General features: G+C 42.0%; 2 protein-coding genes across 4 annotated transcripts; both read left to right on the forward strand.

Annotated features, from left to right (window-relative positions):
* Positions 1-4,742: 4,742 nt before the first annotated feature.
* Positions 4,743-6,067, forward strand: smim20 (small integral membrane protein 20). Its single transcript, XM_012840176.2, has 3 exons — positions 4,743-4,939; positions 5,236-5,292; positions 5,587-6,067. Exons 1-3 carry the CDS (start codon positions 4,831-4,833, stop codon positions 5,622-5,624), a joined length of 204 nt encoding a protein of 67 aa, XP_012695630.1. The 5' UTR covers positions 4,743-4,830; the 3' UTR covers positions 5,625-6,067.
* Positions 6,068-10,778: 4,711 nt separating this feature from the next.
* Positions 10,779-15,485, forward strand: si:ch211-122l24.6 (uncharacterized protein LOC557261 homolog). 3 transcript variants are annotated; one of them, XM_042710479.1, is made up of 6 exons: positions 10,779-11,250; positions 11,684-11,767; positions 12,634-12,744; positions 12,949-13,090; positions 14,722-14,836; positions 15,272-15,485. In XM_042710479.1, the coding sequence occupies exons 2-6, from the start codon at positions 11,698-11,700 to the stop codon at positions 15,410-15,412; spliced, it is 579 nt and encodes a 192-aa protein (XP_042566413.1). In that variant the 5' UTR covers positions 10,779-11,250; positions 11,684-11,697; the 3' UTR covers positions 15,413-15,485. The 3 variants fall into 3 exon arrangements, with proteins under 3 accessions (XP_042566413.1, XP_042566415.1, XP_042566414.1); XM_042710481.1 differs by lacking the exon at positions 10,779-11,250 and adding an exon at positions 11,329-11,363; XM_042710480.1 differs by lacking the exon at positions 10,779-11,250 and adding an exon at positions 11,400-11,565.
* Positions 15,486-22,484: the final 6,999 nt, after the last annotated feature.

The following is a 22,484-nucleotide window of genomic DNA, read 5'->3' on the forward strand; positions in this document are numbered from 1 at the left end:
AGTGACGATGTGATCGTCCCTACACGTTAATATGTGCTCTGGCTGTCTTGCCATTGAGTCGGGCTCTTTGGTGTGGCGGTCAGAGTGCATGTTTGGCACCCTGTAGACCTGGGTTCGAGTCCGGGTGGGGTGACCACGCTTTCCCTTCGCTACAGGTTTTAAGAATGTTTTTAAGAAAACAACAACCACATCCTTGCTCGGAACTGCACCACGGACAACCTAACGGTAACCCCTCTGCATCGCTCGGACCACTTCTTCATTCGCTTCGATGTTCGGCTCATTGAGCAACCCTCTGTCCCCCCTCCGATGGTCTCGTTCCGGCGCAACCTCCGCAACCTCTCTCCCACCCACTTTTCCTCTCTGGTTTCTTCTGCTCTTCCACCTTTATCCACTTTCTCCTCACTAGGTGTCAATGATGCCACAGAATCTCTCTGCTCCACTCTGAGCTTGGACAGCTTGTGTCCACTTTCCACCAGACCTGCTCGATCTACCCAGTCTCATTCGTGGCTGAGTGATACCCTCCGAACGCAGCGCTCCAATCTCAGAGCGGCTGAGAGAAAGTGGCACAAATCTGCCGCACTGGACGATCTTGCAAGCTACCAGACACTGCTGGCCTCCTTCTCATCCAGCATCACTGCTGCGAAGAAGACTTTTTTCAATGACAAGATCAACGGTGCAACTGACGCTCGGAAACTATTCTCCACCTTCAAAACTCTGCTCTGCCCTCCTCCTCCTCCCCCAGCTACTAACCTCACTGCTGATAACTTTGCTTCCTTTTTCACAGAGAAAGTGGCAGCCATCGGGAAACAGTTCGACCAACTGTCTCCCGCCCCTAAGGGCGCAACCGTCAATGGCTCATCATTTCCTTCTTTCATCCCTCTCAGCGAGAGTGAGGTCTCCAAAATCCTAACAGGTAGCCGTCCAACTACATGCCCACTGGACCCCATCCCATCCAACATCCTCCAAGCCATATCGCCTGCCGTCTTACCGGCAATAACACAGGTGATTAATGCTTCATTTAATTCTGGAACATTTCCTTCTCTTTTCAAAGTGGCTCGGGTAACGCCGCTGCTCAAGAAGCCGTCTCTCGATCCAACTCAGGTGGAAAACTATCGACCGGTCTCACTTCTCATGATCCTATCTAAAACCATTGAGAGGGCAGCTTCCAAACAGGTCACCGAGTTCCTGTCAAAGAACAATCTCCTCGATCCAAACCAGTCTGGATTCAAAAGCGGTCACTCCACCGAAACAGCCCTGTTGTCTGTAACGGAGGCCTTAAAAACAGCTAGAGCAGCAGCTCAATCCTCGGCACTCGTCCTGCTTGACTTATCAGCTGCGTTTGATACAGTCAACCACCGCATCCTTCTGTCCATACTGTCAAGTATGGGCATTTCTGGCAATGCGCACTCCTGGTTTGAATCCTACCTCACTGGGCGCTCGTTCAACGTGTCATGGCAAGGTCAGCTGTCTGTACCTCGCCGCCTCACCACTGGGGTGCCCCAAGGCTCGGTGATGGGACCACTTCTCTTTGCCATTTACACCACCTAGTTGGGCCCTATCATCCGCTCGCATGGTTTTTCCTACCACTGTTATGCCGATGATACTCAACTGTTTCTGTCTTTCCCTCCTCTGAAACCTCTGGGTCATTATTGATGACCAACTGACCTTCACGGCCCACATCGCCTCTGTCTCCAGGTCGTGCCGCTTTGCGCTATACAACATCCGCAAACTCAGGCCGTACCTAACCCAGTATGCCACCCAGCTGCTGGTGCAAACCTTGGTGAGTTCCCGCCTTGACTACTGCATCGCCCTCCTAACGGGCCTGCCGGCTTGCGTGGTGAAACCACTACAGATGATCCAGAACGCGGTGGCGCGTCTGGTGTTCAACCAACCGAAAAGGGCACGCGTCACCCCGCTACTCATTGAGCTCCACTGGCTGCCAGTAGCTGCTCGCATTAAGTTCAAGTCACTTATGCTTGCCTACAGAGTGCTTGCTGGTTCTGCTCCCACCTACCTAAATGCTCTTGTAAGGGCAAATGTTACACCCAGGACGCTGCGCTCGTCTAGTGAGCGTCGTTTGGCACTGCCGTCTGTGCAAGCACGGCAATCCAGACTATTCTCATTTGTAGTTCCACGTTGGTGGAACGAACTGCCTAGTACTACCAGAGCAGGGGCGTCCCTCTCTACCTTCAAGAAGCTTTTGAAGACCCAACTCTTCAGGGAGCACCTCCCTTCCTAACTGGCACCTGACTAGCGCTTAACCTGCACTTCAGCAGTTACATTCCTGCACTTCTTTTCCCTTTTTTCTAGGTCGTTGTTTTCTAATTCTCATGTAAAGTAGTATTTATTGTTACACCATGCTTTTTATTGCTCTTAGCTTGACTGTTCTCTCCCTTGTACGTCGCTTTGGACAAAAGCGTCTGCTAAATGACTAAATGTAAATGTAAATGTAAATGGGCTTTTGCATAAATTGAAGCATGTCCGCACAAGTTGAGACATTTCAGCAAAAGATGTCATTGACAAACTTATGATCACAGGCTGTGTTTCCTCGTTCTGTGTGAGGCTCAGTGCTCTGTCCTCTGGACTCTCTCCTCATTACCACTTTGTGAATATCTCGGAAACATAGGCAGGATTACTGCCGGGCATATTTCACTGACCTGGCCACCATCAACAACAAAGATGAAATGAATCAGCACAGTGGCGGACGCTAACAATAGTCCTGCTAGGACAGTATGATGATTTCACCAGGAGATGGTCTTTGAATGGAGGTGAATTCTACACAAATGGCGAGATAGGGTACAGAAAATGGGACAATTTCTCAGCCTTTATTTCCTACAGCAAAACAATGATGGGGGGCAACAGCTGTGTGTCGAAATGCTAAACAACCGCTTCTGGAATGACAGAAGGTCTGAATTATATCTAATATGATTCATCTGTTATAATGGTAAGTTATGGTAAGAATAAAAACAAAAGGCAGGTATTTTTTTTAATAAAACAAGATTTTTGTCTGGCCTCTTACCTTTTTTCTTACCCACTTTTGAGAGAAAGCCATTTGCAGATAATCGGGAAAATCTTGAAATCCTTTACATTACATTACCAACACCTCGCAACACCTCGACTCCCCAGGGACCTATGCAAGGATGCTGTTCGTGGACTTCAGCTCGGCGTTCAACACCATCATTCCAGAAGTCCTCCTCACCAAACTCACCCAGCTCACTGTGCCTGCCTCCACCTGTCAGTGGATCACAAACTTCCTGATAGACAGGAAGCAGCAGGTGAGGCTGGGTGAAACAACATCCAGCACCCGGTCAGTCAGCACTGGTGCACCTCAGGGATGCGTGCTCTCCCCACTGCTCTTCTCCCTCTACACAAACGACTGCACAACCTGCCTCAGGATCTGCTGATCATGTTCTACACTGCAGTCATAGAGTCTGTTCTGTGCACTTCAATCACTGTCTGGTTTGGATCGGCCACCAAACTGGACAAGAACAGACTCCAACGGACAGTCAGGTCTGCAGAAAAGATTATCGGTGCCAACCTGCCCACCATCCAAGACCTATACACCTCCAGAGTCAGGAAACGGGCAGGAAAAATCACTGCAGACCCCTCACACCCCGGACACAAATTATTCAAACTCCTCCCCTCTGGTAGACGCTACAGATCACTGTTCGCCAAAACCTCCAGACACAAAAACAGTTTCTTCCCCCTCGCCGTCTCACTACTGAACAACTAACCCACTGTAGCATATATATTTATATTTATATATTTATCCCTGCACTTCTCGCACTCTCCACTTCTTCTTTGCACTACTGTTGTGCAACATTTCACAGCTACTGTATATAGCCATTCCGCCTTGTACATACTTTCTTAAACTCCTTAGTCCATTGCACTGTTGCACTGTTTGTTTGTTTGTATTGTATTGTATTGTGTTGTATATTTTGTGTAAGCACACTGAGAGTCACTTTACCAAGTCAAATTCCTTGTTTGTGCAAACTTACTTGGCCAATAAAACCTGATTCTGATTCTGATTCTGATTATTCATTCAAATACGTTACATTATCAAAGAGAATGTGCATGGCTATTGTAGCAATGATAATAGGTATTTTTTGTCTTAGAAACAGTTGAATGATCAGAAACTTATCTCAACATTATCTTTAAATTGGTAGGCTAGTAGCGTATGTGGTATATCAGTGTCACTGATGCAATTAAATCTGTAAACAAATGTAATTTTATGAAGGCTAGGCCTTTTGGGTTTCAAGGCTCAGAGGTGTTTAGTATAGGGCAATCATCAATTAAAATAGTGATAAATACATTGATCTGATTTATTATGTATTACCTGTTTGTATGAGTCTATGTGCTACACAGAAAGGACAGGGAGAAATGAGTAAACATGCCCTTGAGGTGTTACACCATGGTGCAACATGCAGATGGCAGTGGAAGAAAATGGCATAATGCCTGCAGAGGTCAAGTAGGCCTGTTATATGAAAGAGAGTCTCTGCCCTGACAGGATGAATAGCAGGCAGGAGCACATGAGTGGTCAAAACCCTGAACAATCGCAGTGTCTGATTTTATTTTATTTTTTTCAATTAACTCTGTTCTGTCCCAGGCTGTGATATAATTGCATACCTAGTCACACACGAACAAACAAAAAAACAAAAAACACACAAATACTACATATACAATGGCCTGTCCTTAACATTCGGCTGCAGAGGTTTTTTTTTTACATCTCTATCTTTGCAAAAGCGAACACGCCCCTGCCTGCTGTACCCCGGAAGTAATTGGACGCCGATTGACTGCCCTCTATGAGATGAATACAAGTGTCACCAGATCATGTCAAGTAATAGAAAAATAGTGCTAATATTTGGAGGTTTCGTAGCAGCCATTGCAGCCACATTCTATCCCATACTTTTCTATCCAATGTCGCATCCGGATGAATACAGTAAGTTAACTCGTTTTACTATTACAGCCAGGACAGTAGTTTCTACCCTAGCTATCATGCTAACTTAGCTATCATACAATAACTAACAGCAGCAGATACACTTGATTCAGTCATACATAGAATGATGATAAGGATAAGCTGTGTGTGAATAAATAAACCTTTGAAAAGATCATGTTACGTTGGCAACGTACTTATAATGTCTGTTAGCTGGATAGGTAGCTAACTAGCAGTTGTATAAACCATCTCTGACACTGTGGCGTTGTCTCAATAACTCATTATGAACAATGATTCCGCAGGGCAAGTTCAGACGGCTAACCGGGCGGGCATCAGTCAAGCAGACGTGCAACCTGTCGGTACGTGGGCTAAGCTGTATGCTGGGCAAATGCAACTAATCATAAGAATACGAGTGTTTCAAAGACATTAGTTCTTAATGTGGATTTAAATCTATTCTGTTGATATCCCAGTAGCTGGTAGCAGTCTTGGCAACCATTACCAATAGCCATCTATTGTGCGTAGACAAGCATATTATACAAATTTTTCTTGTTAGGCATACACAAATATTTTTAGATTGATGAAGTTCAATCCCATTGTTTGCTTTGACTTAACTCATTTTGACAAGGTTCATTAACTTTACTTAATTCCCTCAGGAGTGAAAATATGGTCAGATCCCTTCAAGTCCAAGTAATGAATCATAGTCCATCAGCTCCATCAGGATGAATAAGCTGGGGAACGATGTCGGGGAAGACTTCCTTTTGAACATCAGTTTGGCAATGGTGTGTGTGTGTGAGAGAAAGTGAGTGGGTGTATGTGCACAGGTGTCTGTATGTGTGTGCTTCTAATGCAGTGACTATGTGGAAGTAAGCTGGTGATGGTGGGTTGCTGTTTCTTTGAAGAAAACTTTATCCTATGAATAAAGTCTAAGTACAAACTTCGGTGTTAAATGATTGAATAGGGTGTTAAGCTATGGGATCTTTAGCATCTGATTGAAATGGAAACCAGAAGGCTCTTAGGCCTGGTTGTATTGAGTTCCATGTATTGAGTATCCATGCGCCTGTTTAAGGGTACAATTGTCACTAATGTGTAGCTCTGTATCTTGTACAGAGAATAAACATTTGAGCTGTTCTATGAGTTTTTGTGACTACTGACTCCTTTAAAAAGCTCGAAACACAGTTATATTAGGTCTGAAACAGTTATATTTGGTCTAATATAAACACAGTTATATTTGGTCTTTTTGCCAAGAAGACTGCAGAGAACTGCTTTATTCTCACAAACACAGTATTGCATCATATATTGGTAAGGCAAATAGGCCTGGTTTATGACAGTTTCAATCCATTTCCATTCCGTAACCTTTCGTCTTCCATGTGAAGGGCAACATAAGGAACCCAGTGTTTCCCCTAGGTTTACAGCTTTTTGGGGGCGGGGGGGGCACGGTGCGCGGCACAGTGCGCGGCGCGGCCACCGACACAAACGCTTAAAGGAATCATGGTGTTCATGTGTTTCTTTTAATGACAGCAGTCAATATAACAACTGAACAATTAATTTAACTGTACATTGAACTAAACATCGGAACATGTCTTTTTATGACAATTATCCCCAAAGTGTGCAGCTTTTGTCACTGCAGTTTACCTTTTTAGCCTTCTGGAAGAAAATGTTTTGAGATATTTGCGGCCTAAAATTCCTGATTCCTGATTCTGATGAAAGTTTTTATTTGTAGGTGTTTTTTGCAATGAAATTGCCGAAAACAAGTGAAAGTTGGGATATAAAGTTGCGAATTGTCCTCTTTGTAATTATAATTGAATTATTTGCTGAAAAATAACTGATTAATAAACAAACATTAATTCATCAAGAACAAAACGATTGAGAAATGGTCCTCTTAATAACCTCACCAATATGCCAAACAAAAGATTACCAGGACTACAAAAATGTAGCAGAATAGGCTTTACTTATCCACAACGAAGTGCACATGTTGGCATTACAAAAGGACCATCAGTAAGACTGAATAAAATGTTATGAATGTCTCAGCCTTCATATGACGAAAAAAAACAGCCTGTGTCACTATGATCTGTCTCGTCATCTAACGTCCTGCCTGTGTTTCTGCCGTTCTCATTTTATGCTTATCAATCTGTTTTGCTATCCTTGTTTATTTATTTTATCCGTATAGGTGTTAATGTTCAATTTCATATATTAATTTAAAGTCGTCCAATTTAAAGTCATCCATTCTTCAACACTAGCTGCTACCTTATCTTTAAACAGAAAGTAACGTTAAATCTCCATGGCAACACTCTTGAGGGTTTGGGAAATAATCAGATGTATTGCTTCCTTCATTATTCACAGCAAAATAAATAATGTTCATTACATGTCATAGATTTATTACCAAACTCTATGTAAAAAGGGCCACGCACAACTCGTGGAAAATGATAAAAAATGGAAGCCAGATCTATTTCTGAATTTTCGGTGCGGACATGGGCGTACGTTCTGTTTCCACGTCTGTTGTAGCCATTCTCATTAGGCCTCTTTCTCGACCCTACCTAGGAAAAGATCGCTGGATTCATCAACGCCTGGAAATGTGTTTTGTAAAGCTTAAGTGTCCGTAGCTGTGCACTGATTCTTAAGCCCAATTCTGTCGCTGGTGGGAGCGTGCTCACCTGTGTGTGCGCGCACGTGTCTGTGTGTGTGTGTGTTTGTGCGCATCGTGGCGGAACTCCGACATGCGCGATACAGAGAGCAGAGAATTTTTAATCGCGCGACCATGTAGAGACAGCAATTACATGCCGTCGTGTAAATAAGATAAATAACATAAGGCTATTTATTTTGTTTAATAAAATAACAAGCTATAGACCTGTTCTATAGGAAAGGTAATCTTAAATTACTTCCGTTGTGATCTGGCGCTTTATAGAACATAAAATTGAACAAATGAACTTGACCTTCCAGGAGGGGCGGGGGGTGCCGTTGGGGGGGCGGGGCGCCCCCCTAATATAACGGTAGGGGAAACACTGGAACCCTAGGACTGATCCGAAGCAAAATGGGACGACCGAGTGAATTACCACACCTCTCCAGATTAAGTCAATTCCCCATCCTAAATACTCACATTTGCCCCCTCGAAGTGCATCCTGTGGAGAACACAGTGGTGGAACTCTTCAATACTAACTAACTATATCTATAGTATACTATAACGATAGCTATGTAACACCCCTTATTTTCTATTAACCGGCTTTTAATTTAGAAAAGAGTTTAGCTCAATTACTCTTTGATCTATGGAAATGTGAAAGCAAGACCCTTAAATGTGCCTTAATCTATGATTAAATGTAATTAGTATTCTCTTGAAAAAAATGCCCCTCAAAATCATGCTTTTTTTGTTTCATAGTGTTCAAAGATATGCTTGAAGGGTGCAATCTGTCATGTGAGAGTGATGAGGGAACAGGGAAGTGTTCATTGCGGCAGATTTTGACTGGAGTATGTATGGTAGGGTAGGGAAAACACATGATAGTCACATCCTGGCATTTTCCTCACACTGCCTTTGGCTGCTTTTGTCTTTCAGCAAGGTCAGGGAGTACTCTGATCATGTCATCTTTAGTGGAGAAGGACAATGCATAATAAGGCATAAAGGGAAAAAAGGCTAAGGAATCTGTGCCAATAGAAGCGATAACTGATTATCTCCAAAACTGAGAGATGATGTTTCTAAAGTGCTGACGCAACTAGGAGTCCTATTGGATAAACAACAACATTCCATTAACACCCGATAATAATTGGCATCAAGTGCTTTTTATGGCTGCAATCCCCTTTAAGGCCTCACAGACACAATCATGTTTGAGTGATGTGATAAGATATCTTCTATGTCACATGCCAAAATAAGTGCATTCTAGGTCCAGGACCTAGGCTAATCTAGTGCGGTAAATGTATATACATATATATATATATATATAGTAATTAATTCTGGTGTCCCTCAGGGGTCTATTTTAGGCCCGGTATTGTTCTCACTTTACATTAATAATATCTGTGACCATCTAGAACATTGCAAAGTTCATTTTTAGGCCGATGATACAATTTTGTATGCCTCAGCGCCCTCTATAGATCAAGCAGTTTCAAACCTTCAACATGCTTTTGATTGTGTACAGGATTCCCTAAAGTCCCTCAAATTGAATGAATCTAAGACTAAATTCATGATTTTCGTTCTGGGACTAATATTGAGCAAGTTCCTTGCTATAAATACCTAGGTATCTGGCTAGATGATAGGCTGTCATTTAAATCACATGTTCTTGACCTAGCTAAGAAGGTTAAAATTAAACTGGGCGCTCTTTATAGAATAAGATCTTGTTTTACTTTTGAAAACCGAATGGAAATAGTGCAATCAACAATTTTGTCAGTTCTTGACTATGGTGACATTGTTTACATGTATGCTGCACCCTCTACCTTAAAACTCCTGGACTCTGTTTACCATAGTGCTATTTGCTTTGTTACAGGAAACGCTTTCAGGACCCACCACTGTAACTTATACAAGAATGTTGGTTGGTCCCCTCTAGCAGACAGGAGGGAAAAACACTGTCTCTTATTTGTTTATAAAGCCTTAGTGGGAAAACTGCCTAATTATCTCATGTCACTTTTAAAATTAAAATCCATCTGTCATATCACACGGTCACAGAGCCTCATCTCCCTTGAAATCCCCCTTACAAAAACTAATATACAGTAGGTAAAATAGCTTTTAAGTTATTTGCTTCCCATAAATGGAACACTTTTGTGGAGTTGAAACTTACCAAGTATTTGTCTGTCAACCAATTTAAGAGCCTTTTAGATGCTAAGGATGTGCCTCAATGCTGTTGTTTTAAATGATTCTCTGATTTCACTATTTTGACTTTTATGTCTTGTTATGGTTTGTTTATTTATTGTTGTTTGTATTATGTAGCCTCAATCAGGGCATTGCTGCAAAAGAGCCCTGTGCTCAGTCAATTCTCCCTGAATAAACAATGATGATGATAATGATACACACACACACATGCCAGAATAAAGGGATTTGTTTCCTTGGGCATGAGGGTCAACATGTGTCACAGACACACACATGTGTTCTTCTTTTCTGGAACAAAATAATTATTAACAAAAAAATGTTGTTCCTCCTCTGTCTGAGCCTGTCTGATTCTGGGTGTTCCTGCTCTCTTACAGTTCCAGGCCAGTTAGGTTGCCGCTGTATATGTGCACTGTGTGTGTGGTAAACACCATTAAGTATTGTAAAGTACACACCATTAAGTATTGCCAGTTTTCTGTGGATGTAGATACATTACTTTCATATTTTCAAATCAGCAGTTTGGCCTCACAGATACAGCCAATGGGAAAAGCAAAATAACATGAAAACACACCAAAATTATGTTTAACCTTTTAAATATATATATATATAGTTGGGAATTCTTGTTTTTGAGTAGGTGAAATGAATGTAAAAATCTGAAACAGGCACAATTGAAACAGCCTGTGTCACTGTGTCAATCTTTGACATTCACAGCAATGAATCTGCTGGAAAGAGTTGGATTTGGGTTTGATATACAGTGCCCTCCACAAAAATGTGGCACCCCTACTGAATATGAGCAAAACAGGCTATAAAAAAATATGTCTTTGCTGTTTATCCTCTTGGTCTTTCACTCAAAATATTCACAAAAATCTTACCTTTTCATTGAAGTAAAATTATTGAAAGAAAAAAAAACTGTTGACATTAAATAAATATTTTTCCCCAAAACATGCGTGCCACAATTACTTCAATGAAAAGGTAAGATTTTTGTGAATATTTTGAGTGAAAGACCAAGAGGATAAACAGCAATGACATATTTTTTTATAGCCTGTTTTGCTCATATTCACTAGGGGTGCCAATAATTGTGGAGGGCACTGTATGTCAGGATTACATACTAACAAGAAAAGCGTTGGTGCTTAATTTAAATATAATCTACAAACGTATTTAAATGAATTGTTATAACATGTTGCTTTAATAACTTTAGTTTTCTCAACATTTTCTTCTTGACAATATGTGACGATCGGTTGTGAAATATTTTGCACTTTCCCTAACTTTGACCAGCAGAGGTCTCCCATCGAGCTCTGATTCGAAAAACTTCAAGTAATTCACCTTTTTTCCAGATACAATTGTGTTGAAAGCCTCTCTGGTTCACAAAGCCATCAGTACCAAAACATGTTGTCCTGTGCACGAGGAGCCATAAAAAAACACGAAGAGCGTCGTCTCTATAGTAAAATCTTTTCACCTGCAATCCATCCAACGGCCGGTAAAATAACTAGGCTGTTTGCCAGATGTCAAATATAGGTGGTCTACTGGAATTGAGGTAAAATACTCAAGGTTACCTATCTTGCCAATTAACATTAAGTGTCATTTAAGGTAGGTTATGGGTTATTCTGATTAGGTGGTGACAAGCCTGAGGCAGGTTCGTCCAGCCTGGTAACATTAACGTTAACTTTACCTGTTGTTCTGTCAATAGACTGAACTTTATGTATGCTATGCTAGCATATCTATCTAGCGAGTTGACTGAGCTATGTCCTGTCATCTAGTCCATTATAAACATGTTCTTTTATAAAACTAGTAATAACTATCAAACTGGAAAGCGTGAACCAAAAGATTAACAGACATTTGAAATAAGCAGGTATCAAATATTATCGCGAGTTGCAGTGGAAACTCACCGCTTGTGATAGTAACTTTAGCAGCTGAATTAGCTAATTGTTGTACTTAGCTAATTGTTGTTGTTCTGTTGTATTTCCCAGCTAAAGTTACCAAAATGGGAATATCATTATCTTATCCCCTGGTGAATGAGCCAGAGAGCTACGTGGATCCCGACTTCGATGAAGGTAATTGTGTTTCCTCCTCAACCGTTCTTGATTTATATGTGTCTGTGTATCAGAGACATATAACACGGCAGGCACAAATATGAACATTTATCATCTGCCGTCTATTAGCTGTGGTGGGAGGTGGGGTGACACTGAAGAGGATTAGATGGAATTGGTATTTATTAAAACACAAGCCTACGATTTCTTTATTGTTAAGTCTTGCGGTCATTATCGAAAAATAAATACCGAACAGTCTTGTTTCGTCCTGAAGGGATTTATGTGAGGAATAATGTTTATACATATAGACTATAAATTATCCCACTTGTTATACGGTTACTTGCCAAAACGATAGAAGACATTCTTCCAAAATACCTCTATTAAATGATTTTGTTGCCGTTTCGTGATTTCCGTTAAGAACAAATAGTTCAAATAATTCAAATCAACGGAACTTTTCGGAACATTCTGTTAGCTGTGGTGGTGGGATGGAAGGAAATGGTATTTATCAAAACACAAGAAATCAAGTATAAAATGTAAGTGGCTTTACATTTAGTGTAACATTCAGCAATCGCATTATTTAATATGCTATCAAATCCATTATGAAATCCAAACTGTAATAATAATAAATACATAAATATATCATAGTATATATTTCATATATCACATTCGTATATCAGCCATGTCAATTTTAAAAAGGCATGACTGGTGTTCTATCAGGGTGAAAAGAGCATATGCTTATACTGTAATCAAAGGGGGAATTGTCAGCAATGCATTATACAAGCCTTTCCTCAGTTTTGTTTCTTACGGTGCAATGTGTGCTTCTGTAACTATTTTAAACACAATACTGTGTGTGTGTGTGTGTGTGTGTGTCCCTCCCCCCTCCTTTGCAGACTCTGATGCATTCGACTTTGGAAAACAGTTACATGAAATCAATTTATTCTACTGTTATGAAATGATTGAACACAGAATCCGTTCAATCAAAGAGGAGACCAGGTTTCTGAGTATGTTGACTTTAATCACTCATTCTGTTTCTTTTCATTCTGTATCAAGTGTAAAGTTTCATTAATAAATTAAGTGATAGTCAACAAAACGATCAATGCTCATTTCCTTTGCCCATGATGGTGGTGGCGACACGATGATGATGATGATAATAACAATAATAATAATTCTACTACTATTATTATAACTACTACATTTCTTATCAGAGTATGCTTACACTTGGCCCGATGTTGCCCAGGAGTTAAAGATAAAGTATCCTGACTGGACGAAAGATGACTTGTTGCACCTCAAACATCAGTTTGAGTTTTTTGACACAACTGGTGACAGACTGCTCAGCTTTGAAGAGTTGTAAGTAAATAAGTGAAATACATCATTGTTTGGACAGTAGTAACCTGCTAACTGAAAATTTCAAGTGATATTTTGCCCTTTTTAAAAATGTTGAAATTGCTCCTTTCATTTCATAAATTGACTACAACTCAGTCACGTGCCTTGCTCACCATAGTATATAGACCACAGCAACATGAGGTCAACGTGAGGCATTTTTGGAGGTCATGCCCTTTCAAAGTGAAAGGTGGTAGAAGTGACTGGGAGTGATTGGGAGATAGAGGATGTCACTACACCTAAAAGTTACTGTGCCATGTCTTGCATGATGAATAATAAAAAAAAAACACTTTTTTTTCTTGGTATCAAATAGGGAAAGGAAGAACAAATAAAGAGATTTGTAAGTGATTCGTGGCTTTACAGGCTTTTCAGAAAGAACACATAGAGAAGAAACCTGTAGGCTATGGAAAACAGTTAATGGCCGATAGCCTTTCTGGCAAAAAATGCATATGTTTTGTACTCAGTAGTCCATATGGCTGAAAAAGTAGACCCCAGTAGATGGGAAAACGACCTCACGTTAGCATGCTATGCAGTGGTAGCAATAAGCTAATAGCAAACGTAATGTTAGCTAAGCATGTAATTTAATTTAGGCCAACAAAAGCATAACAATTTAACCTCTTGTTTTCTGATGTGCTTTCAAGTTGTGATTATCCTCATAGGAATGCACAGTAAAATAGAGATGACACCGTCAGCAATTCAATGTGATATCTTTTCAAGGGTTTGGCTAAAAGTACATTTGCCACCAATGTTGAGAAGTTTTTCCAGATACCTGTGCTTGTCATTAGTTGCGGGCACTCATGTAATTGTTCTGATATGACATTTAAACTATGCAAGTACTGTTTTCTTTATTTTTTTATGAATTTACTTGTCGAACACCTGCAAACTCCATTGCCTGCCATTGAATTTCAAAGCTTTGTATTCCCTCCTAAAGGGGCGGCAACCACACCGCAAGGGAAAAGGCCCGAGGACCGAGATATACAGTATGTCACTATGGAGAATCCCATTCATCTCGCCCAGTCTCAGGAACGCTACCACTGGGGGGGGGACGGGGGACGGACTTGAATACTTTCCTTTGTAGGGACACTGGCGTGCACACTGAACAGACAGCTAGAGGACCATGAGGAGCAATTCGCTGAATCGGGGACTGCACTTTTAAGATCAAATTAGACCAAGGCTTCTGAATCCTGCCCTATTTTATCCCTACCCTATTCTCCAGCTTCACCCTTAGGCAGCTCAGTTGAAATTTAATTTTCTTTCATTTTTCATTTTATACCCCCAGTCAAATCTGAGGCATTTCAACTACTCTCTCACCTGCAATTTAAAGAGAGAAACTGAGAAGTTAACTTAACTCTCAACTCTAAACTAAAACTCTGTGCCTTCAGTGTATCAGAATTACAGTATGCCTATACGCTGGAACATTCCACACCGCTGTGGCAGTACCCATGATGTTACACCCATGTTCTATGCCATTGTTTATCTCTGAAATTGAGGCTTTTGGTAGTGCTGTCTGTAGATGACAGCAGATAGACATGACCTCCTCTTGTACTGAACAGAAGTTTGTGACACTGTCTTGATCTTCTCCTGTTGGCCAATGGCAGCTCTGCAGCTCTGGATCTGATGAACAACCCTGACTCGGAGGAAGTGCGCAGGGACCTTTTTGACACAGCCAGCGTTCAGAAGTACAACACCCTTAACTTTGATGAATATCTAAAGGTTGGTCTGCACAGGGACTTAAAGGAGCTTTTTTTGTTGTAGATAATTTGAAACACTGCTAGACCTAATATGAAGGACAGATATACCTCAGACATATATCTGAAGGATAACGGTTGGCAAGTGTTCTGTCTACTGTGTGTGATACTTTGAGGTGTTTTTTATTATGCAGTTGCTGAGGGTAGAGCTCCCATACATGTAAACAAATACAAAACAGGATGAATCTGAAACTAAAGTGTGTAGAGTACAGTGATTTTGGGGAAAACTTTTCACCGTGCCTTTAGAGTTACATTGCCAGTCCAGAAGTGTTTTATATGTTTGGCAACCAAAACTGCGTACCTTACCTTTAATATTGGCACTGTTTAGAATAGAACAGTACATGTGAGATGTTTTGTAAACTTATTTCTGATGTGCCTTCCTCTCTCTCTTCTCAAATAGCTGATGTATGATATCAAGAACAGTGTGACTTTGGTCACACCCCCCCAAATAGAGGAAAGCCATGAAAAGAACATTGAACAAACTGTCAGTGATATAGCACAAATGGACCCCTTCAGCCAAATGTGCTTTGGCGTTTTCTAAGATTCTCTGATGGAGGGTTTTAAATGTTTAAATGTTATGAAGACTTGTAATCAAATAAAATTCTTACATTCTTTCTTGGTCCTTGTTCTCTGGTTGTATCACCTCTAATAATAACCGCCAATTGGTTGTGTAACCTCTACAATCTCAAATACATGACCATTGTAATAGTGTCTGTGTATTTACAGGGTTTTTCAATCAATGTTAAATCACTGCTTCCTCAAAATCTTTCCTGATGGAGGTGTTCTTTTTTTAATTATTATTTCGCATTATGGACGCAAGTGGTTACATCCTTAGATACTAAACTCCACCACAGGGTGGTGCTGCATACCCAGTCTGGACCACTTCACTTGTGAGTGCTCAGTGAAGTCAAAGTTTGGCTCCTCTCAAGAAAGATGAGCTACCTGCCTAATGCATTTCTGACCTTTATATACATTTTAATATGTTCATGGTGGTGATAAGAAACTGAAAAAAGTGGAATGAATGCAAGAGTCGTAAGGGGGGAAAGGCCCCAAACCTGTTGAACTGATTCTGGAAACCTGAGACGCACCGCTCTCCTCAGGCTGTGCAAAGCCAGTTCTGTCTCCATGACGACAAGAGCAGTGGGCCTGCACCTGTGCACCTGCAGAATGGCAAGGTCCCACCCTTTACCCCTTCGAAATTCCCAAAGTCTTATTTGCAAACCATGTGTCAAAAAAGGTAATTCCCAAGCAATTATGATTTATGTGGAATGGAACTGGACATGCAAAGCAGTATAATAATATAAATAAATCTCTGAAGGTCAAAAATTCTGTGTTCAAGCAGACCTTGTAGCTGAAGCCGTTCTTGAGCTGTCACAAAATGCTTCAGTGAAGACCATTTAGTTGTCACAAAAGCAACTCACCAGCTTGTGCTTTTCAAAGTGAACATTGCAGGAAAGACAGAGTGACCCTTTCAGAGAAGTCAAGAGGACTGCTAGTGTGGTGCCTGGTCTGCTAAACCCATCTAGCAGGCAGAAAGAAAGACGAGTAAGAGAGAGGAGCAGAGGGAGATCAGGGGTCCTTTTCTGCCTTGAGAGAGCTGCCACATATCCAAGAACTGACATAATATCTCAGCCCACACCGCAAAGAGCACATCGCAAACTCAGTGGAGTCTGCCTCAGGCCCAGCTGCCAAAGCCAATAACATTCACCTCCCCGCCCCACACCCCCCCACCTCACCCCGTCCCTGTACTTCCCAATCAACAAACCCCATTGTTTATGGGATGTTGTTATTGTTGGTCAGTGTTCAAAAACAAAGACAACTCCAGAGGGCCCCGTAGCTGCGGCTCGCGCTCGTCCAAAGCAAAGAACGATGGAAAGGGACAACAGCAAAAAAAAAAGGACGGGGGGAAGGACACGACTGAGGAAAAGCAGAAATTCCTCTCATACCTCGTTGGTGTTTTCCAGATTCCTCCAGCGACAGAGCTCTTGGCCGTGAGTGAGGTAAGCGATGGACAACCAAGGGGGAGGAGAGAAGTGGGAGCAGGGGGCGAGAGAGCGAAGCGACATTCCTAGGAGGATGAGTCACTGGGGAGCGCTGCTCGTTCTGCTGCCAGTCCCAGCTGGACCTGGGTCAGCCGCTCTTCGATCCTGTTTCCCCCCTACCCATCACCAGCAGAACATGAAAGCCAACCTGGGATCAGTGCTTCAAACCCTCATGAGTCGTATGTACAACCCACAGAGGATGCACTCTTTTATAGTTTAGATTCAGCTCCACGGAGCAGCTGTGGTTGACCACAGGAGGGCGACCATCTTGTGTCCTTGAGACTGAACAATTTCAGGAACACTTTATTACTTACTGGAGATTCCCTGTAGGTATAGGACAATTTCCAAGTCAACAACATGCATGTTGAGAGTCTTTTGGAAGACCATCAAGTCATCATGTGATATAACCATCAAGATCACATATTAGCATTATTTTATTTTTCTCTCTAATGTAATCTATACATTTTATGTGTCTTGAAACATTAGCACCACAGTGAAGCTGGCCGTTCTGCTAGTGTTTGGGTCCCTGTGTTGATGCTGAGAGTTCTGCTAGTGTTTGTCTCCCTCTGTTGCCTCTGTGAAACAGGCCGATTTCCCCTCATGGAAAATGTTTTATTTTTTTTATTTTTTATGGCACATGCAGATTAACTGCTGGACCAATTAGCTCAGTGCTAATTGGAATGGGTGCCTTGAAACTGCAGGACGTGCATGTTGACTGATGTGCCAAGACTCTTGACAAACAGCAGACACAGAGGAGACTGAAGACTGAGGCCAACGGAAGACTTTTAAGCTGCAAACAGCTTAGAACAATATCACCCGCTCTGAGAATTTTTTTAATGCACTGTCTGTCTAGGATGGTGCATAGGTAATTTATTTACGCCACTGCAGAACTGTTGAGCTCTCAGTGACAACCAAAGATTATAGAGCAACGCAAAGCACTCTACAATCTTTGGTAACAACCAATGTTTCTTCAAACCATAAATGTGATTCTGTAAAGCCAAAATGAACCGAGTTCCTGCCTTCAGGGAATTAACTGCATCGGAATAAATTGATTCACTGCTTTGACTAAATATGAGACCTTGAGGAATAAAGTCTTCCCAGTAGGTGATGTAGTCATGCCTGTCTTGGTGTTTGCACTAATCAGTATCACACACTACACCCATTTGGCAACACAAGGCATCTTATTTTTCTTTCTTTTTTTTTTCTATTGTTAATTTTTCTATTGTTAATTGGATACACGATTCCCATTTGCTCCCTGCCTTTGCGAGAGGTGGCATGGTCGGGCTGACCAGGCCCAAAGAGCCCAGTGGAAAGAGACAGTGTAACTGTTCAGCAATGTCTGGAAAAATGAGATCCTGCAGGACAGAGAGCCTGGCCCCGGCCAATGACAGCGTGGGCTGTGGTTAGCTAACGTTACCGGATCCCACCAGGGGAGCAAACCAGGATAGATAGGGGAGGGTGGGAGGGTGGGAGGAGAGGAGAGGAGAGGGATGTTGGGAGGACAAGGATAAGAGAGAGGAAAGGAGATGAAGAGAGAGAAAAAAGAAGAGATCTCTGAAGACATAAAAAAAAAAAAAAGTCCTTCACCCAGAGACAAAGCCACTGCCGAAGCTGAGCTGTGCTCGTGAAGGCATTTTCTGGGAGCGCTTCATCGTGGAGCCGCGGAATGGGGCTGCGGTTGCTGATGGCTTGCAGTCGAGCTTCTCAAATTCATCCAGGGGTAATTCCCCATTGTTTACAAATTCTGACAATGTATTTGCTTATGCATGTGTTTTTTTCTTCTTTTTAATGAGAGCATTGTGGGGGATTGGGAAAACTGTGATTCATGTTGTTTGGGCCCATTTGTGTTTTCCATGACATACGCTCTTTGTTGAACAAGAGAGAGTAAAAGAGAGATAGAGAGAGAGAAAAAGAGAGAGAGAGATAGAGAGAGAGAGAGAGAGAGAGAAAGGAAAGGATTTGTTTGGCTGTAGCAGGTGCCCCATTCACCTTGCCTGAGCAGCTGTCTTATTCTAGGTGAGCTGTCATTAAGGGACCGAACCCGTGTTTGAACAATAACACCTTTTGTGAGGAGCAGTCTCCTCCTCTTCTCCTCCACTCCCTTCCTTTTAACAATCACTCCTCTCACCAACAATCGTGGCTTTCACAGAGCGCATATACACACACTCAGAGAATTTCATACACACAGACACACACACACACAGACACACACACAGACACACACAGACACACACACACCACAAAGCAAAGAGGACATTTTCACAGGTCTTTTAAATCTCCTGTACTGGAATCGATTCAGAGTCTTTACCTCATCTGATGTGTTGCATGGGATCTTGAATGAACTGTTGTTAAAGAACCGGTAATTCATTAATTGACCAAATGGGATTAGGCATATGTCATTAGCTGATCATTCTGACCGGGGGGGGGGGGGGGCCCTAGAACTCAGAGGTGCCAAAAGCAAAAAATATATTCTGTTGGAATGTTGGAACTATCTACCCAGAACCCTCTGGTAAAGGCTTCTTTGTAGAGCTTCCAGAGTGCCCCTCAGGCAATCTGCTTTACTGTAAAGAACTATTTTTTCCAAGAAAGTGCAATGTGCACAATCTTTGGGAAGCTGTGCCATCAGTAGGTTACTAGACTCTCACACTCACACTCTCTCTCACACACACACACACACACTCGCACTCACACACACACACAGACACACACACACACACACACACACACACACACACACTCGCACACACACACACACACTCACACATTCTACACAGGACCTGCTAAATGAGAGCCACTATAGGGGTCTTCCATGGAGGATAAGGAATATAATGAAAGTTCTTCTGTGCTGGCAACCCAAAGATATTTGTTGTGCATATATATAGTTACAGTAAATTAAGTGCATATATATAGTTACAGTAACACATACAGTTAATTGTACATATACACATACCAGAAAGGTGTCAATCACAGATTTATATGCTGTGTATAAATGGCACCTCCGATTCCACATATCCAATGAACTTTTAGCTGGAAGGAGTTTGTTGTTAAGGGCCCAGTTCGGCTATAGACCTGCCAACAACACGTGAGGGTGACTCTTCATGAAACTTGTAAAGAGGGGAGAGTGAGAAGACAATGATTTACAGGTCACATTAAATGCTGACACTCTTTGGTAATGAAAAGTGTTCCACTTCATATCAAAGCGATCTTCCACATTAAATTCCACAGAGGGCCCTTAAGCACTGCCGTTTTATTGGTTCCATGGAGTTTTTATACATATTTCCTGGCGTCGACCCGCGCCGTGGTCTCAAGAAGAAAATAACAGTAAACAAGGACCCCCTCCCACCCCCCACCCCAGGTGATCATTAGAAAGACCCCGACAGACAGTCATGGAGCACCCATGTGTGTGTTTATGTGCTGCTGCAGGGAATTTATTAAAACAGTGATGTCAATCCTGTGGGAGGTTTGAGAGAGAGAGAGAGAGAGAGAGAGAGAGAGAGAGAGAGAGAGAGAGAGAGAGAAAGAGATGCTGCTACATCTTGAAATACTGGTGGTCACCTCAGTTTTTTTAATAGTAGGCCGAAGACTGATGGCGTACAATGCACCAATTTCATTATGTGGTTGGTTTTAACAGCATGAACATATTAATTATTTCATGGTCATAAAATTGCCAACAAATGGTGACAATAGCAGCGACTTTGGTAAAAAAAAGAAAAACTTAAGTTTGTGAATCTCAGTGCCTGACCTTACACATATGGACACACACACACACACACACACACACACACACACATACACACACACTTCCACACATACATACACACACAGACACACATACATACATACATACATACATACATACAGTACATACATACATACATACATACATACATACATACATACATACACACACACTCACACACATACATATACATACACACACACTCACACACATACATACACACACACACACATGCACACACACACACTCACACACATGCATTCATACATACACACACTCACACACATACATATACACATACACACTCACACATACATGCACATGCAAAATTCTGTCTCTCGTGGGTTTTCATTAGAGCGCCCTGGATGACAGCTCAATATACGACTTGGCCCCACAAGAGAACTCTGGGTAAGTAATGGAACTTTGGAACGCTTGATGGAACACAGACTGTCCGCTGTTGACTGGCTGGCGGAAGAATCTGCGCACACGGGGGTGCGCTTCGGCCACCGCAAGCCTCTCTGAGAAATTAACTCTGAAGCGTCTGCGGTTTCAGGACGCACAGTAGGACGTGACCCTGCAAGCACGCACATCGGGTTGTGTTAGTTGTGGCTTGTGTTTGTCGAGTATCTGGCTGCAGCCATGATTTGCAGCCATGGTTTAATGCACATTCCCAAGACTCCACAGCATGAATACACATGAGGTGTCCTTGCTCTCTCCCTCTCTCTCTCGCCCTCCCTGTGTTGTCGAGGCATCAGGGAAAAATGCAGGTGTTGTTAGTTGTTAATTTTTAGTCCCTGTCATTCACGTCTGCCTTAAGAATATATTTAGAAAGGTAATATTTCCCTCAGAATTAGCAGACTTAATGTTGCGGCCACCTATAAAAGAAGAACACAAGATCACATTGCGAGCGGTGAATTATGGTGGTGATGTTAGATTTTAGTTGAGTATACCCTTCTTAAGGCCCTCGTGAGTCTAAATGAAACGCTACCTGACATTATAATCCCTCAGTGCACTAATACACTGAAAATACACAATATGCATCTCTGGTAATAAAAAACACCAATTAAGCGTTAACACTGAATATGATATAAGTTATATCATTCTAGGTAGAGTGAGGGGTACTGTTCTCCAGTTTGTGTAGGGTTCCCAAATTGATTTAGGTTGAGTTTCTTTTTTAAACTAGTGTGCTGCGCAACAGCTTGATGTCATTCTTCACTGCCCTGTTTAGTGCCGTGAAGAGAAAGTTAAATCTCCATAATTTATACCGCTCTGTCCTCCAGATGTCCATCCACCGATAAATCTCCTGAGCGATTGCTAGCTAAGATCTTCGGGCAGCAAGAACGAGAAATCCGCTCCAGAAGTGGAATTCCACAGAAATCTTTTTTTATTTCTTTCTCTTTTTCGGAAGAGAAAAATAAACATGCATCCAAACCAAAGCATCTGCCCATAATCGGTTCTGGTTTTTTTTTATACAACCAATAATGCACAAACAAATTAAATTAAATTAATTCATCAAAAAACATTTTTTTGCAGCCCATATCACAAAATGACAACTTAGGAAGTGGAGGGTTGTGGAGCGTTTTGTTCCCCACACGGAATGTTTTGTACGCTTTGGAGATTCCCCACTGTCTTCCCTCCTTTAAACTTGTCAACCTGAAAATGTTTTAACTTCACTTCAGTGGGGAGCTTCTTCCACCCCCTACCCCCACCTCTTCCAGTGCCGTGCTTCGGGGATCCTTCACCGTGGGGCTTGAGCTTTGGCCTTGCCCTGGCCTGGCCTGGCCCAGGCTCTTCTCCTGGCCTCTGTAACTCACAGCACATGTTTTTTCGGC

Source organism: Clupea harengus, chromosome 18 (genome assembly GCF_900700415.2).
Source record: "Clupea harengus chromosome 18, Ch_v2.0.2, whole genome shotgun sequence".
In the NCBI taxonomy this organism is placed as follows: domain Eukaryota; kingdom Metazoa; phylum Chordata; class Actinopteri; order Clupeiformes; family Clupeidae; genus Clupea; species Clupea harengus.

Coding starts and splice junctions, on each gene's coding strand:
- si:ch211-122l24.6 (XM_042710479.1), top strand. CDS start 11,698: ATGGGAATATCATTATCTTATCCCCTGGTGAATGAGCCAGAGAGCTAC. Junction 12,745..12,948: donor AGAGGAGACCAGGTTTCTGA/GTATGTTGACTT, acceptor ATTTCTTATCAG/AGTATGCTTACACTTGGCCC. Junction 13,091..14,721: donor CTGCTCAGCTTTGAAGAGTT/GTAAGTAAATAA, acceptor GGCCAATGGCAG/CTCTGCAGCTCTGGATCTGA.
- smim20 (XM_012840176.2), top strand. CDS start 4,831: ATGTCAAGTAATAGAAAAATAGTGCTAATATTTGGAGGTTTCGTAGCA. Junction 4,940..5,235: donor GTCGCATCCGGATGAATACA/GTAAGTTAACTC, acceptor ATGATTCCGCAG/GGCAAGTTCAGACGGCTAAC. Junction 5,293..5,586: donor AGCAGACGTGCAACCTGTCG/GTACGTGGGCTA, acceptor TAATTCCCTCAG/GAGTGAAAATATGGTCAGAT.